The 17758-nt window shown below is 53.9% G+C and overlaps 1 protein-coding gene across 1 annotated transcript in view; it reads left to right on the top strand.

Annotated features, from left to right (window-relative positions):
- The first annotated feature begins 576 nt into the window (after nucleotides 1-576).
- The window catches only part of RUNX3 (runt-related transcription factor 3), a 114473-nt gene continuing 97291 nt past the window's right edge, over nucleotides 577-17758 (top strand). Inside the window, exon 1 of the mRNA XM_014948667.1 lies at nucleotides 577-691. Within this exon, the coding sequence (XP_014804153.1) occupies nucleotides 634-691 (58 nt within the window). The 5' untranslated portion in view covers nucleotides 577-633. The remainder of the gene's footprint in view (nucleotides 692-17758) is intronic.

Genomic DNA, 17758 nt, shown 5'->3' with positions numbered 1-17758 from the left:
TGTGAAGAAGAACCACCCATCCACACATATGGAAGCAGTCTCGGCACGCAGTCCCCATACCCAGCTGGGAGTCGGAAAGCCGTGTACAGCTCAAAATTAGGATACAGACAAGTGGTGAATGTGGGAGAAAAGGCAGTTAAAAGGAGAAAACCACGGCATGTAAATGGGTTATTACTTCAATCACCCAATTAGGGATCTACGGGCTCTCTTCTTCGTTTCTTCTAAGGCAACAATATAATTAATTAAAGAGAAATGTCTCCTCTGCTCCCGTCTGTCACTCAGCGGCGGGTCCAAGCGAGCCTCCCATGAACCGCCGACTACAAACCATAGTACTGATAGTAAGAAAAATATAGAAGGAGGGGGGGAAAAAAAAAAAAAGACCCAAACCACCCTGACCCCAGCACCCCGACGCCGCAGCGATATCGCCGGCCCGTTGACGCCACGGATCAGGTGACGCCGCTCTCCCACCCAGCGGATGCCGAGCCGGCGGCTCTGCCGTGCCGACCACAGAACCACCAGCCAGCCGGGGCTACCTGCGCTGCCGGCGGGGCTTTCCTCTTCCTCCCCCTCGCTGTTGCCTCTCCCATCCTTCCTCTTCCTCCTCTGGGAGAACCGGGATACGGGACGAGGGGGATGGCTTCCAACAGCATCTTCGACTCCTTCGCCACCTACTCCTCCGCTTTCCTGCGCGGTGAGTACAGACCCGGCTCTTTCGTTCCTGGGGTGGCAGGAAACGTCGTTGGGTTTTGTATTTATTTTATTTTTTTTAATTTTTTTTTTTTTTTTTGGCAAGGAAGCAAACCGGCAGTGGGTTCTGATGCGGCTTTGCTGGCACCTCGCTCCTCGCCGCCGCTCGCCGGGGTTTTCTGCCGGCGCTGCGACGCTCCGGGTTTGGGTTGGGCGGGCCGTTTGCTGCCATTTATTTTGGCCCTGTATTTTGGGTTTCAGCGCCGGGAAAGGGCCGAGCGGGGCTGGGATCCATTTGATGCCTTCGTCCGAGTCGTTAGCTGGGTGCAGCCCGGCGGGCAGCAAAAATCTACAGAAATGGAAATTGCTTCTAAAGCAAAACCAGTTTGCAAGGGGAGAAGAGCTGAGGGAGATAAGGGCTTCACTCAAGCTTACAATTTTATGTTTACTTTTATATAATACTCTAAATGTGAAAACACATGGCAACTCTTTATCTAGTGTTTTGCTAAATATATAACTCCGTTGGGTGATTCATTTGTTCACCCTGTTCTTCTTGGCCTCTCTGTGCACCCCGGGACACGACAATCTCGTCCCTCCTGGTCACCTTGAGATGGGCAAACTGCCCATGAGAAGGGGTGGCTTCTCCCCAGACTTCTCCTCCTCTTCATCCCAGCTCTCAGCAGTATCTCACGTCCCCAAAATGGAACCCGCCTTCGTCTCACAACTGCCGTCTCGCTGTGGGAGCTCGGGGTGAACTGGGCTGGAGCTGCTGGGACTTTGGCGTCTGCAGAGATCTTTTTGGGGAGAAACTGAGGCCTTGCTAACGCATGGGGCAGAGCTCGGTGCACCCATGACTTTTCCCTTCCCTACTTTGTCCCTGTGGGTCTGGAGCAAAAGCTTGAGCTGGTCATGGCTTTAAGGACTCAGGTCCAGAGTGGTGGCTTGGCACATCGCGCCCAACCCCAGCAGATCAGGGGAGGGGAGTTGTAAATCCCTACCCAGAGAGCAGAAGGCAGCAGGTCATCTAGAAACGCGTCGCTGCAAGCCAGATTTTGGCCTATTTTTGAGACCACAAAAGGTTACGTGTCCGCTTGAGGCGGATGGGTGGTGTCAACCTGCGTCACCACACCTCCTTGGCTTTGAGTTGTCTTCTGAGCAGAGGGTGTTGGAGAGGCGGCAGAAAGAGCTGGGGATGGGGATGCAGATAGGGATTGGGGGGTAAATCCGGACCAGCTTCCCCGGCCCCATCATGGATACACCATGCTGGAAAACAGGGCAAAGAGGCAAAATGGCCACCTTCATCTTAATGCCCTCTGCTCGGAGATGGTGGCATTATAAATGTGCTCTTTGTACTCCGTGCAGCTAATTAAAGGCAGTCCCATGGCAAGGAAATAAGAGAAGTTTATAAAAAACATTTGCATGGTTCTTTTTAATCTATACTTCTCCCTCCGCAAGCCAGATGAAGAAATGCCGGGGTTTAACTGGGCTTGCTCATTTAAAAATAAAAAGAGAGCGAGAAACAGAAATATCACGTCTTGTATGCAATTTCCATACAAATAGGAACTCATAAAAGCAATAAACATCTTTGTTTCAGACATAATTTTTTATTAAATGGGGGAGAATTAAATGATTGCACCAAGGATGGAATATGGCCAAATGGTGAAACATTTGGTTAGTATTAGGACAAGAAATCCTTGTTTTCTTTAAGGAGCTCACTGTGTCTTCTCCTGCCTGGCTAGATTTGGGTGAGTACTGCAAAACATTCATGAACGTTCATTTAAATTCCTCATGGCTTTGGGGGATTCGACCGCATTCATAGTTTTTGTTTGCTTTTCTGGGCACATCCATGAAAATGGGTGTTTGTTTGCGCAAATATTTAAGGAATGAAACGAAAAATCCCGAAGGTATTCACTAGTTAGTCTAGAAATGCCTTTTTTTTTTTTTTAATATAGAAAAGGGATTTTTCAGCTTTCCAATGGGGTGGGCGAGGGAGACCCACGTGGGAGAGCAGCACCAATCCCTGCTCGCACGCCCTGCGTTCACAACCAAGTGAAATATCTGGCGGGGACTGAAATAAATTTGCCTCCAGTCAATGGTTTTGGGGATGTAAACCCATTTTTTGTGGCCAGCGCCAGCTTGACCTGGTGTCTGCCTTTGCATCTCCTCGCTTCTCTTAGAGACCAGCCAGAAGGCATAAGATAAACTGGGCTGAACTGGGTGGACTCTTCCCTACTAGTCCCAAGAGCTGAGCCTGGTGGTGGGTGCTGGTTTGGGGTCTCGGTGCAGCACGTGGGACCTGACCGAGCTGCGGCCGTGCTCCTCCATGGGGCTACCAAACACTTTTCTATCCTTTTCTATTCTTTTTTGCAAGAAAAAAAACCAAAAACCTTCATCTTTTTCTGCTCCATCTAAGCACCCAATGGCTCAGCTCCTGGCTCTGGCTGTGCCCCCCCTGGCACCTTCAGAGCCACCATCCTGATGGCAACTGGTCGCATCTAAGTCATCAAACCACAAATGTCACATCCGTGAGTCAGTTCTTCGCTACCGATGGCTATCGGGACTGGGAGGCCTCAGCCACAGGGGCTGGTTTCTCAGCAGCCACCACTGTGTCTTCAGTGGAAATCTGAGGGGACAACCATGGGGTGAGATGCCACCGAGGGAGGAGCAAGGTGATGGTGGCTCAGATGTTGCCAGACCTTCCGGCTGAGGGTTGAGAGTTGTTTTGCCCCAGGATGAGCCCTACAAAGGCCACAGGCTGGGTCCTCTGCTCAGGGTGTCCATGCTGGGCTTCTTCACTTCTCCCATGCACAGGTTGCTAATGTTTGACCTTTTTCCCTTGGTTTTTGTGACTCTAAAAGCATACAGGAACAGCTCACAAGCCGTCACCATCCATCCCTGCTCCCCAGTGGAAATGAAACGGTGTTATATGATTTCTTTTTTTTGCTTCTTTCTCCATCGCGTTGGTGTCCTCGTGGGCACCTGCCCTCACCTCACCGCCTTCCCCAGGTGGCTTCATGCCCTTGAATGGGAGGCAAAGGGCATCAAACCTCGGTCCTGGCATCCAGGGAGGGAATTTTACTGTTTATTTTGCAAATGCAGGCCTGTAGGTGCACTCTCAGCCCTGTTGGGCCCTGATTCAGTGTTCGTTGCTGTCCCAAAGGAGCTGGGACTGATCCTGGGGTTTAGTCCCTGCTTTGCTCCTTCTCCTGGGGTCTCCGGGTCCTTGCCTTTGGTTGATCGTAGCAATTTTCCTCCTGTCTCTGCACCTTCTTCTCTGCTTGGCTTAAGGGAGCAAGATATCTATGTGGGCACAAGTCCCTGAGGGTCCCTGCTGGCCCTTCACAGCCTCGTTAGCCTAATGAACAGGCAGGGTTCTGCCTAAAGCAGGGAGCATGGGGATTTGGAGCATCCCCATGGAGCTGCTCTGCCCTCAGGGAAGGCAGTGGAGCTGTGGTCCTGTGCAGGGCAGCCTTGTCAGGGGGGTCTGAAATGACCCCCAAGAACATCACCTGTCCCGTAGGGGAAGAAATGAGCTGTGATCCCATGGGGAACCCACTCCATCCCTGGAACACAGTGCTCAGATGGACAAACTGGCTTGTCCTGGTCCCAGACCTGCCCCAGTAGATGTTGGAGGAGGAGCAGGAGGAAACCCTGTGGTGGTGGAGCCAGTGCTGATCACCTCTGGCTTCTGAAAGTGGGTGATAATAACTGCCTGGTGCAGTGAGAGGGTGTTATTTTTTCTCTGGAAGGTCACTGAGTCCGTGCCTTTCCCCAGTTTGCCACCAGCCTGGATTAGTCAGAGTTTCACAACTGCTGCACTGGGGGCTTGGGGTCCTGCTGGGGCTGGTGGATCCTGGGGTGTGGGAAAGCTGCCCCGATGCTCCAGCCATACCCTGGTGCTCCAGATGTACCCTGGTTCTCCAGCCATGCCCCAGCATGGTCTCTTTTCCTGCTGCTCTTCCATGTCACCAGGGGCTTTCCTTGCCTGCCAGGGTGGAGGTGGTGGCCCCAGCTCGCCCCAAGCAGAGGTTTCTTTTTCCACCCTTCCCGTAACTGGCCACTGCAGGATTCCCGCTCGGCAAACTTCCTTTTAATGGATTTCTGTGTTTCTTCCTAACCACAGAAAACTCTAACCCTGGCAGTATTTGGAGTCGTTTTCTCCTCCTCCTGCCACGCCGTGCTCTGGGCAATGCCTCTGGAGGAGGCTGGGTGAGCAGGCACCGGGTCTCACCGCGCATGTGTGATGGTGTCACCGAGCTCTGCCATCGTGTTTCCCTAAAGGCAAGAGTTTTGTCTCATCCTAGAGCACCCATGGGGATTTTTTTTAATTTTTTTTTTACATATGGGCAACCTCCAGCACGACAACAGTGCATCGCACTGGGATCTGCGGTGCTCGGGCACTGGGATGGGAGGCAAGAGCACACGGAGCATCCCTGCCTGCAGCTGGACAGGTTATCTGTGTTTGCAGGGGGGGAGGAGCAAGGCAGAGGAGGGAGGGACACCCCCAGAAAGTATTCCCATGAGTATTGCAATCTCCATGAACATTTGTATGTCCATGGGCATTGTAATACCCACAGATGGTTGCATGTCCATGAGCGTTGCACACCCAAGAGCTCTCCTACAGTCATGGCTCAGCCCGAGCCCCTGCAGCCCCAACCCCTCTGCAAACCCTCCTTCTGCCCCCCCAGTTCTCCAGAGGTATGGGGATCCCCAGTGCCACCCCAGCCCTCGTGCCAGGGCCCCGATGCCCAGCACCACGTGGCCACGAAAGCTGTTTTGCCTCCATTCATCCTCCCCTCCCAGGGAAAGCTTGTGCATTCGGAGCTCGTTGGCTCCTGATTGACTGTCAGTGGCTTTGCCTTTTCCAAGGGCACCCTGCTGACTGGTGGCATGTCATTTTTTTCTTTTCCTTTTTCTTTTTTTTTTTTTTTTTAAATATATTTGTGTGTGTGTGTGGGAAGGAGTATAAATCCATTGTCTCTCATCACCTTGTTATGATCGAATAGGAGTAGAGAGACAGTGGCGTTCCCCTTTGCTGAGCACTTTAATTCATGATGATTTCTTCGACTTGATCTCCTCCGATATGTCGTCAGCGTTTGCGGTCCACTGTTTTGGCCTGCGTAGGGTTTGGGAAACAAAGAATGAGCCGTATGTTTGCCGGCTCGGATCCACACATGGTCGGCATTAGGAGCAAGAATGTGACTTCCCATCCGAAGCGACGAGCCCGAGCCACGGGCCACGCCGTAAATACTCCCCCAATGAGGCTGAGCAACGGAGAGGAGAACATGGCAGAACCTGCCAGGAGGTCTCCAGCGGTACCAGGAACTTGGGACTCAACCCAGAGGATGCACATCTCCTCTCCCTCCTGCTGCAGGGCTCCTTTGCATCCCAGGTTTCTCCTGGGTATGTCCAGGGTGGGAAGAAACTGTCACTGTGGGGGTGATTTCCATCAGGTGTGGATCCCAGGGCTTCCCATCTTGCGTTTGTTTTCCTTGGCTCCGGTCCTTCACCCCTGACGTGCCGGGGAAGGAGCTGGGGCTGAATCCACGCTCCCAACCGTTGCATCCCAGAGGTCCTGACAGCCTTTAACATCACTTCTTCTTGGAGAAACTTTAACCTTTCTCTGTCACCGGTATAACTAAAATGAGGGGCTGTGGGCTCCCTGTGGAGCCTGTGGTGAGTGTGGGCAAGGTGAGACCCCACACCTGCTGGCTGGCTCCTGCCAACACCGCTCCGTGACCACGGCTGAACCTCTTGGTGGCCGGGGACTTGCCATGTGGAAGGAGCAGGAAGGCATGAGATGAGCCCTGTGTTTTTAGGGGTGCACCAGCTTCGGTCCCCCCCACTTATTTTATGGCTATTCAACATTTGCTGGAGGATGGAGAGCATCCCTGACATCGTCTCCATCTAAAACCATGGATGCTTCCCCCTTTTTGGTTGCAAAGACAAACCCTCCTCCCCTCTCCAGACCTGCTGCTGCTCCCTGCTTTGTCTGGAAATATTTCTTTCCATTTCCACCCATTCCTGCCTCTTCCTTTTCCCACCCTGGCCCTGTCAGGGCAACTGCTGTGCTGGTGGTGGATGTGGTTTCCCAGATGGTGGGGACAGCAAAGCCCTTCACAGGAGCATCCCCGGGGGAGAGTCTCCATCCTGAGCACCCCTCATGGGCGAAGGGTGTGTGGGAAAGGGGGAGACTGAGCACCCACCTCCCAGGCAGGGCACCAGCATCCCACCGTGGCCATTCTGAGAAGGCAGGATGTGGCCCCAGCATGCTGGGCACTGTACATGGACCATCATGACACCACGATGCACTGACAGCCCAAGGCAACACCCAAACTGGCCACGACAGCGGTCTGCGGGGTGCCAGGCAGAGCCTTCAACCACAACTTTAGCCCCCTCCTCCTCCTCGGCTCTTGCCTTTCTAAAAATGCTTTAATTTTTATTTTTTAATTTTTTTTTTTTAATTTTTTTTTTTCTCAAGAAAGTGGGACAGCCGACGCGTCTGCAATCTGGGGGTATTTTCCATAACATAAACATATTAAAAAAGAAAAAGAAAAGGGAAAATAAAAAGAAACAATGATTTTCCATTCCCACTGGAAGCGGTGAGTGCGTTTGGAACATGAGGAACGTATTACTCAAGCTATTGTAAAATAAAATATAAAAACAACCAAAATAGGAGGAGAAGGGAGAGATTTAAAAAAAAAAAAAAAAAAAGGCCTCAGTTAGGAAGGGAGACACAGAAAAATGGGCTTTTTTTCAATAATCTCTGCTGTGTAGAAAGGTCCTGTAGAGTCTTGACCTTTGCCTCTGGGATGGCTGGATCCTGGATGGGGGGTGAGAGGCTCCTGGGTTTGTATTTCCCCTTGGGGAGATGAAACTCTCCCTGTGATGGCTGGGAAGGGACCTCCTGCCACCCTGGATGGTCCCATCACCCTGGTGAGGAGTGTCCCACCAGGGATTTGTGTCCTTGAGGTGACACCAGCTTTGTGACTGTGATTCAGGGCAGTGGTTGGTGAGGGATATGTCCCAAATCACCACCAGCACCAGCCACACATCCCTCACAGCCCACCCTGCCCGGGCTCTGGGGCACCCACCACCCTCACTGAGGTTTCACTGGTGCTTTTGGCATCATGGTGGGGTTTCATCTCGTAACCTGTGGGCACAGGGAAGCCACAGGGAGCCCAGTTGGGAGGAGGGACCTTCCAAGGGTCTTTTCTCCTGGTAATGATGGGATTTGGGGCTGCTTTGGGCTTTTTTCACTCGCTCCGTGAGTGTGTGTGTGTGTGTTTATGGCAGCTATATTGGGATGTGATTTCACAAGGCAGCATGGTTTTTGTTAAAATAGCTTCTAAAAAAAAATCAAAACAAAATGGTAGGAATGATGTTAGCGGCACAACCCTGGACCAAAGTCTACCCTGGCTCCTCACACCCTCTGTGCCTCCTGGGCCCCCAGCCAGGGCTCATTTTTTAACGGGGACAGACAGACAGACAGACAGACAGACAAAGGGTGTCGCAAACTCTCCGCGTGCCGATGGAGAGCGCGCCCGTGATTGCGGGTCCAGGTGAGCTGGTCATTAAAAGATGCTCGTTATGTTAATGGACCTCCGTTGGGGCGTCATTAGGGGTTTTCTGCCTTGCTCTGGATGTGGCACCAGCATCCCAGGACGGAGCTGGCAGCACGAGCTCCACGGTGCTGGTTAGCTCTTGCAGCTGGAGGTTCATGCCTTATTGACTTTGCGCCGAAGGGGAGGAGGGTTTTTTTGGGGTTGGTTTTTTTGTTTTTTTTTTTTGGAGGAAAACCTCAGCAAGCGACTGGAGCGGTTGCTTTCTGATCTCTGGGGCGAGCACGTGGGTTATTCCCGGGGGGGGCACGTTCCCTCACCCGCAGCGCAGCCCCCGCACGCCTCCCCACCGGCCGCTGGCGGGGCTGTTACAGGAATATCCCCAGCTGTAGCTCGATTCCTCTCCCAACGAGAAGCCAAAACGCCGGGGGAGGAAGCTACACTCAATTACAAATACTAAAAACTGCTGCTAAAAATGCCTACTTCCATTCCCGGCCCCATTGCTGACAAAATATTTAAAGGAATATTGCTCCCCTGCATCCCGCGATGGTGAGGGTGAGTGGCAAGAAGATGCCGGAGCCGGGGCGCAGGGAAAATTCGGGGAGGCTGTTTCTTCCCAGCCTGGCAGACATTAAATGCCAGACAGGGGCTGCGCCGTTTCCCTTTAAACTGGAAGCATATGCACGGAGATAATTTAAGGACAGAGCACGGTGCCGCGATTCCAGTGACTTGGAGTCAGGAATAAACTACTTAGCGGGGATTTGCGAAAGGCTGCGCCGTTTTTCCCTCATTAGGAGAGAGAAAGTGCCAGCCCGAGAACGTAAAGAAGAAGGCAGATGTGCTGTTCCAAAATCAAGCCCTTGTTTCTGCAGCTCCTTTGCGCCGCGCTGCATTTTTTTACTGGCCGCTTTTGTGCCCAATTACCTTGAACCCTGTAATTAAACACCTTTTTTTATTAGCCCTGGGTCGGTTTGGAAAATCTCGCCGAATGAGTGAGCCCACTGCTTTTTTGTGCTTTTTTTTTTTTTTTTCCATAGAATTCAGGAAAACTGCCAGGCTGGGAGGAGCAGCCCCAGCCCTGACTCCTTATCCCTGAGCGGGGTGGTGGGACACCCACCAGTGTCCCATCCCTGTCCCCTTGGGGGCTGGATCCCATGGGTGTGCTTTAAACCTCCCCTACCACTGTCAGTAATTAGCACCTCGGAGCAGCAAAGCCCTTCAGACCCAAATTTACTCCGTTTTGGTGACACACACACACTTTTGCGCCTGGAGTTGAGCACAGAATTTCACTCCACTTGGGTTTTTTCCCCAAAATATCATTTTTCTGCTCCCTGTTAGCTCTGCTTTCCCACCAAGCGTAGCAGCCCTTGGGTTTTCGGTGACAGAGGTGGGATGCAGGATGCTGGGACCATGTTGCGTGGCAAGGTCTGGTGCGGGGGGTTTGCCATGGTCGAGGGGTGGGAGATGGGGGGACATTCCTTGGGAGCCCCCCCGTGTGCTTGGGATCCTCAGGGAAGGTGGTGACAGAGCTGAGGACTGAACCCAGACACCTTCTTCCCTCGCCAATGCCTTCCCTTGGAGCCCATGCTTCCTGCCCAGTGAGAACTGGAGGAGAAAACATCCAAACGTTCTCCAAAACCACCAGTTTTGCAGGGCCAGGGAGGTGCAGAGCGGCTCAGACCCCAGGACAGGGCTGAGGTTGTTTTTTGGCAGATAAGATCCTCTCTCTCCCCGCAGAGCCGGCTGCTCGTGTGAGACCCAAAGCCGCTACCGTTTCGTCTGGGCAAGTTCTCCATTTCTCTCCTCTCCAGCCCCAACCTGCTGCTGAACCGCTCCGACTTCCCGGGCCACCGTCTGGGCTGGGGCGAGGAGCCTGCTGGTGGTGTCAGCCAGCTGACCCGGGCAGACAGGCACCCCCCCTGCTTGCCTACGAACTTTTAGGGCGAAACTTCTGCAAAAATATAAAATGAACTCATGCTGATGAGAGTAGGGCCCGGAGGGGGAAGGAGGGGTTTGATGGAGGCGAGCAGGCACGGTTCCCTTTCCAAGCTGCTGGAGATGGATGAGGAGCAAACAGTGCCTTACCAGCAGTTCCTAAATAACGTCGCGTTTGATTTGTCTGAGTTTGTAGCCAGAAACCAGAAAAGTACCTTCTGCGTCGTTTTGAGCCTGTGACTAATTCCTCCAAGTCAGGGGTTTGTTCTGTGCCTGAAGGGATGCGTAAAACGCTGGGTGAATTCTCAGGCTGAACCTCCCTCGGGGCCTTGTATCTGGAGCTGCTCTTCAACCACCAGACTTATTGGTGGGGGATGTGGAGCAAACTCAACATTGACGAGAGTCCTTGCGGAAGGAGAGATATGAAAGCAAACGTTTGCACCAGCAAGTATCTCAAGGGCAGGCTGAGGGAGGAGGGAACCAGACTCTTTTCAGTAGTTGCCAGTGAGAGGACAAGGGGCAATGGGCACAAGTTGGAACATAAAGGGTTCCACTTGAATATGAGGAAGAACTTTTTCATGGTGAGGGTGACGGAGCCCTGGAACAGGCTGCCCAGGGAGGGTGTGGAGTCCCCTTCTTTGGAGATTTTCAAGACCCACCTGGATGCTCCTGAGTAACATGCTCTGACAAGCTCTGGGTGGTCCTGCTTTAGCAGGGGAGTTGGACTAGATGATCTCTATGGTCCCTTCCAACTCTAAAAATTCACTGAAATTCAGTGAAAAATAATCCCAGGAAGGAGCAGACCCCCAGCCCCTCCAGTCGAAGCGGCCCAACCGCAGCCCTGCTGCAAAACAGCATCCTCCGGAGGTATTCATAGAAGTGAAAGTAGTGAATAATTGCAAAAAGCAAACGAACCTGGAAAAAATGGTGTGGGCCTGCAGGAGAATTTGCGATGGGAACCAGAGGCTGGTTTTCTCAGAATCACGTTGCTGGAGGCGAGTCGTTGGTGGCAGGACCAGGGTTTGAGGTTGCTCCGTGTCGCTGCTGGAGGATCTTCACGGTTTCTCCTGCGGCTGGCTACAAAGTCTGGGGGAGATGGCAGAAATCGGGGGTAGATGACATAGGGATGAGAAACACCTCGCACGGGAAGAGCTGGTCCTTGCCCAGGAACCTCATTTCTTGTGGAAAAGGGCCAATGTGTTGCATTGACAGAAGAGTTTAGGGGGAGATCCAGGCAGTGGCATTGCAAAAGGGCTGCCAGCCCACCCGAACCTCATCTGTGCCTTCTCCCTTGAGCTCTAAGGCAGAGATAGAGCTGTGTCTGCTGGTGACTTCATGGCCGAGCTGCTTGAGGAGCAGCCTGAGTGTCATGGACCTGGGGTGATGCACGTGGAGATGCAGGATGTGCCCGTGGGGCTGAACAGGCACCCACCTGGGGGCAAACTGGACACTGCTGGCCGTTTGCTCCCACTCCAGGCCAAGCAGCATCTCAATGGGCTGGAGAAACGCTCCACCAGCCTTCTGTTGACATTTCTCCAGCTGTACATGATGCTGCTTGGTACAAACCTCGCATCTTCTCTGGGGTCCATTGCTCCAGCCCGTCCCCTTCTTCCCATCCCTGACCTCTCCATGTAAATGTCACTTTTGAGGGCTTTTCCAAACACTTCTCTTGCTGGAGAACCACCATCAGCCCTCCCTGCGCTGGCACCGCTCTGCAAAGCTCCTCAGCCTGCAGACAGGTGGGGAAAACCCTCGCGTGGATGAAAGCTGCTGGATCAGGCACAGTTAGAAACCACGGGGTTATAAAGCACCTCCTGTGATCTGCCTCCCTCCCAACCCACCGGCTCTGCCTCTGCCAGGGCAAGAGAAATGGGGTAACACCTCAAGGATGGGGAGGGGGGGGAGAGGGAGAAATCTTTGGGGCTGAGGCAGGAAGGGAGGAGACGCCTGTGACGGTGTCACCACCGGCCGCTGTGACACCAGTGAGGCTGAGGTTTTGGGGGGGAAACTCTCCACCTTTAGCACCAGGATGTTCCAGGGAGGGCACTGGAAATTTAGCAAAGCTGCCGTGGGGCATCTCTGCTGCCCTGTGGTCAGCCAGAGAGAGGTGGCACCACCCCACCATCCTCTTTGGGAGCAAGATGCAAACGATGCATCTTTTTTTGCCCCTCTACTCTGCACTTGTGAGACCCCACCTGGAATGCTGTGTCCAGCTTTGGAGTCCTCAACACAGGAAGGACATGGACCAGCTGGAACAGGTCCAGCGGAGGGCCATGAAGATAATCAGAGGGATGGAGCACCTCTCCTATGAAGACAGGCTGAAAGAGCTGGGATTGTTCAGCCTGGAGAAGAGGAGGCTCCGGGGAGACCTTAGAGCGGCCTTTCAATATCTGCAGGGTGCCTATAGAAGAGCTGGGGAGGGACTCTTTGCCAGGAAGGGTAATGATAGGACAAGGGGAAATGGTTTTAAATTGGAAGAAAAAAGATTCAGATTAGATATCAGGAAGAAACTTTTTACTATGAGGGTGGTGAGACACTGGAACAGGTTGCCCAGGGAAGTTGTGGCTGCCCCATCCCTGGAGGGGTTCAAGGCCAGGCTGGATGGGGCCTTGAGCAACCTGGTCTGGTGGGAGGTGTCCCTGCCCATGGCAGGGGGGTTGGAACTCGATGATCTTTGAGGTCCCTTCCAATCCTAACCATTCTATGATTCTATGATGCACGAGGCCATGGTGGAAACCACATCTGCCTGGTTCAAGGGGTACCCAGGGCTCTGGAATCAACAGGGTGTCCTTGGGGTGACCGGGCTGGGTTCCCTTTGTGCTGCTGATTTCCCACAGGGAAGTCACACAAACAGGGTGTGTTTGTGCTCGCCTCTCGAGCTGCTTTTGCCGAGACGTGACCCCGAGATGCTCTATCGGACCCCAACCAAAAGGGAAATTGGAGTTCCCTGTCTGACGCAGGCGGCTGCCAGCCCCCCCTGCGTGTGTCAGGGGGGGGAAAAAACACCCATTTCTGCCTCCAAATCTAAGGGGTGTTTGCAGACATCGCAACCCTGAAGGAGCCAAAGCTTTGGTTGGGGTTTGGTACCAACCAGGAGCCCTTCGCAGGGCGGTGGGTGAGGGTGGGGAACGTGAGCGGTTCCCAGGGCTCACTTTCCCTCTCTCTTCACGTTTGACTTCCCCAAAAAAGGCATCTCTCGGTGGCCGGAGCCCGGTGCAGCCCCATTTCACCCTGCCAGGGCTCGACCCAACACGAACCCCAGCTGCTGGTGGGGTGTGTGGGTGCCAGACCCTTCCCCAGGGGTCCCCGCCGGCTCCCCGCTGCCCGGCAAACCTCGGCACAGCACAGGAGCCCTGAGCACCCCTTTGACACCCCACATCCCCCCAGCATTTTGGGCCAGGCTGTAGGGAACAGCAGTGAAAAATGCTCTTTAGGAAACGCATTAAAGGGACAGGAGGTGGATTTCCCCCCCACACACCAGGGATGGGGAGCAGCGATGGGGCAATTCTGTCAATGCATGGGTGTTTTCCAAGGCAAAAAACTGCTTTCTGCAGCCTTTTCATGTTGCAAGAGCACTTCACTCGGCACGTGCAGGAGGATTTCCCTGCACCCTGGAGCTCTGCCTGGGAGCTCTTCCGTGAGAGCAGCTCCTCTGACCGCCTCTCCTCGACGTTAGAAATCATATCGTGTTTTTCTGCGCCCACCCCGTGTACTTTTCTCGTCATCATGTGCCTTTCGGTTCCTCTTTTCACCATCCAGACGTTTCCCCTTTTTCTTTCCTTTGGAATTTTTTTTTATTTCTCCCCCTGTCGCGTTTTGGGTTTTGAAGGGCTGGGCACCGCCCCGGGCTCCGGCGGCACGGCCATGGGATGGGGACTGCCTGAGGCTCCGATGCTCAGTCCCTTCCCTTGGAATTTTGGCTCTGCTGGGCTCCAGGAGCTCCAGGGAAGGTCCGTCCAGGGGTCTCAGGTACCCCATAAAAAGCTCAGCACAACTTCAACCATCTGCCTTCCAGCGTGGGGAAAGGACACGTTGGAGATGCCTCCATGAGAGAAGAGTCCTCGTTCCCCAGAGGGTCTGGCACGAGGCATCGCACCCCCCTAAAACCCCTCCGAAACCCCAAAAGAGGGAGAAACTCCCATGAAATCCAATAGCTCTGAACAAAGCCCAGTGTTCCCAGTTGTGCTATCCACCTTTGGGCATTTTTGGAGGAGATGGGATGTCCTTAGGTGCTCCGTAACCTTTGCATGAATAGTTCTTTTTCTCTGCATAAGCACATTCTTAAAGGAGCATTGGGCTTTCATTCTCCACTTACTCCAACCGTCGTACTCCTCTGTTCACTTGTTTAAATCAAGCATAAAGCTCTAACTGTTCTTTGAATATTTATGACTAGTTTTTATCTCATGCCATGCATACAAAACATACTTGATTTCTTTCCTAAAAGTTTTTTCAAGTGCAAAGTTTTAAAAACATGTGGCTTTTATTGCAGGCAGGAATGAATAACAGCATTCCACCAGTAACCACATTAAATGGAACAGTAATATTCATATGCGTAAGGGCAAAAGCTGCCTTGTTTCCTATTTGCAGTTGAACTCTGAAATTAATTAAGAACTAAAAGGATCTGACAGTCATTAGGATCTTTTAAAAAGGAGTGGAAGTGGCAGATGGGACCCACGCTCCAAAAAAGCTCGGCGGTGCTATCAATAGCACAGAGGATGTGAGCCCTGAACATGCTCCTCATTGTCGGGCTGTTGTGGGGAGAGGAGAATCGCGGCCCCGAACAATGAAGAATGGCACTTTCGTGACTTCAGAACCGCAGGATTCACGTCAATGGCACTCGTGCTCCTAAGTCACTTCGCAGCTTTTCAAAACCCCATCTCCTCCCGTCGGGCGCTGCACACGCCAGAGCATTTTGCGCTACGCCCGGAGCAGAGGATGCTGCCAAGGGCTTGGTGCCGGGGGAGAGGTGGGTCCTGGCTCCTCTCACACGCTTTTTAGAGATGAGAAATCCCCCGACAGCAGCAGCAGCAGCAGCAGCAGCAGCAGCATCTCTCCCCATCCACCCCCTGTGCATGCTCAAGGGCCACCGCTCCGGTCACCGAGTGGCCGAGGATGCGTGCGTGGGTGGACACACGTGTGGAGCATCTCCCTGGAAAGCATCTCCAGAAAGAAATTCTTTCCTGTGAGGGTGGTGAGACACTGGAACAGGTTGCCCAGAGAAGTTGTGGCTGCCCCATCCCTGGAGGGGTTCAAGGCCAGGTTGGAGGGGGCTTTGAGCAACCTGGTCTGGTGGGAGGTGTCCAACCTGATGATCTCTAAGGTCCCTTCCAACTCTGACCATTCTATGCTGATTGAAAGGAGGACTGGTAATAAAGTGCACTGGTGTAAAATGGGGAGAACTGGGAGGACAGGCAAGCCCCAAAGCTGTAAGGAGGGTCAATGACCACTTCTCCAGCTGTGGCCTTCTCTAGTCATTCAAATGATGATGAACGAAACCTGGCCCCAGGTAACCAGGTGGGAATCTCGTAGTGATTTTCCCTGGTGACAGCATTTCATGCCAGGCTCTAAAACTCTTGCTGAAGTCTTCCTCCTCCTCCTCCTCTTGCTGCCCCGAGCAAGGATCCTGGACGCCAAGCGCCGGGGGGCTGCGTCCGCAGACACAGCAAGGTGGATTTGGGCAGCCGTGGGGTTAACGGCCTCGGGGTTTGATGTCAAGCTGCAGCCCTGGCCCTGGCAGCGGGTGCTGAGCAGGGTTTCCCCCTTTTTTGGGTCTCACCCAGCCCCCGGGGCTGAGCAGAGCCCGGTGCAGCGCTGCTGGAGTCGTCAACAGGCCGGTTCGCAGCTGGTCCCTCGCCCGAGCGCAGCCTTCCCCCTGATTTATGGCTGGGGCAGCCGCTGCCTTTTCTCCCCCCCATCATCCCCCCCTCCTCCTCCTCCTCCATCTCCCAGTTTCCCCTTATTTCTTCCCCTTGAGCCCCACGGCTTCCTCCCGCAGGAACCTCCGCCTGCAGCCCTTAATTGCCCCGGGGGGGGCCCGTTTATAGCGGCGATGCTCAGGGGTTAAAAATTGTCACCGTGGTGCACCCCATCGGCCCCAGCATCTGCTGGTTGATTTATGAATGAATAGCACGCTCCCTCCCTGCGTGCTGCTCTCAGATCCCCTTCCCTGAGCTACAAAACCAGATCCAGACACCCGCCTGGCCCTACTGAGCGCCGTGCTCCTGAGAGGTCTGAGGCACAGCTCCGCGATGAATTTTTAATAGAAAGCTTCCTACGAAGCCTCCGCGCTCGCTTCCCTCGCCCTCCAAACCCGAGCGGCTCCGCTGCTAAATAGCAGCTCGAATGAATTACAAACTGCAGAGGAGGGGGGGCTGCAAGGGAAGTCATCCCAACCAGCGGTGATTTAAGGAGCCGCTGACCTCCCCCCGCGCCAGGAACGGTAGCTTTTAAGTGTTTGAAAAGAGGCCCGTGCAAATCCTGGGTCTCGGACTCTCTTAACCTCCCCCCCGGGTTGCAGGGAGGGTGGTGGAGGAACAATCCCCACGTGTGGATGGCTCCTGGGTTGGGGAGGATGAGAGCAGTGTGAGGTTTGTCCCCTGTTTTGAGATGCTGGATCCTGCTGTGCTGGAGGGGATAACTTAAATGAGAGAATTCCGATGGTCCCCATAGCTCTGGGATGGCTTGAAGACCCCTTTGGAGGGACGGCCTCTGGGTGGCTTTGCTGGGCTCTGCTCTTCTGGGGGTCACCAGCCAGTTTGGGGCTGGGGGGAAGAGCCTGGTTTGTCACTGCCCCGTGTTTTGGGTCTCGTTTTATATCACTGGGGGTCGGGGACCAGCTTTGCACCTACGCAGCGAAGCGCAGAGCCACACGACTACAACTCCCTGAAAGGAGGGTGTAGAGAGGTGGGGGTCGGTCTCTTCTTTCAAGTCCCAGGCGACAGGACGAGAGGAAATGGCCTCAAGTTGCACCAGGGGAGGTTCAGGCTGGATATTAGGAAAAATTTTTTCACTGAAAGGGTTCTCAGCCATTGGAATGGGCTGCCCAGGGAGGTGGTGGAGGCCCCATCCCTGGAGGTGTTCAAAAGATGGGTTGATGTGGTGCTGGGAGGTCTGGTTTAGTGATGATGCTCCTTGTTTGTTGTGTGGGTGTCTATTTTTGTCAGTGAGGTTGACAGTTGGACAAGATGATCTTTAAGGTCCCTTCCAACCTAGAAGGTTCTGTGATTCTGTGATTCTGTGACGGGTTGTGGGGCTGAGCCTGCACCCCCTCACCCCAAAGGCAAGAACATCCCGGGGTGCAGGGGGTGCCGGGGAGAGCGGCTTTTGGGGAGGGAGCAGGACGTGGTACCTTGAGCACCTGGGAATACATCGGTGACGGACACGGGGCACTTTGGGGGGGCTCTGAGGACACCGAGGTGGGGAAATCGGGTGTCCTTTCCAACAGTATAAAAAGGGATTAGAGAAATTGGGGGGGGGGGGGGGGGGGGGGGCGGGGGGGGGGACCCGGGGGGTGCCTTTGGGATGCGGGGGGCTAGGGGGGGGACACTGGGGGACACCAGGGCCGTCGGTCCGGC

The sequence above is a fragment of the Calidris pugnax genome, unplaced genomic scaffold (genome assembly GCF_001431845.1).
Source record: "Calidris pugnax isolate Ruff unplaced genomic scaffold, ASM143184v1 scaffold162, whole genome shotgun sequence".
NCBI lineage: Eukaryota > Metazoa > Chordata > Aves > Charadriiformes > Scolopacidae > Calidris > Calidris pugnax.
Note: the sequence above shows the minus strand (reverse complement) of the source record. Positions and strands in the feature narration are given on the sequence as shown.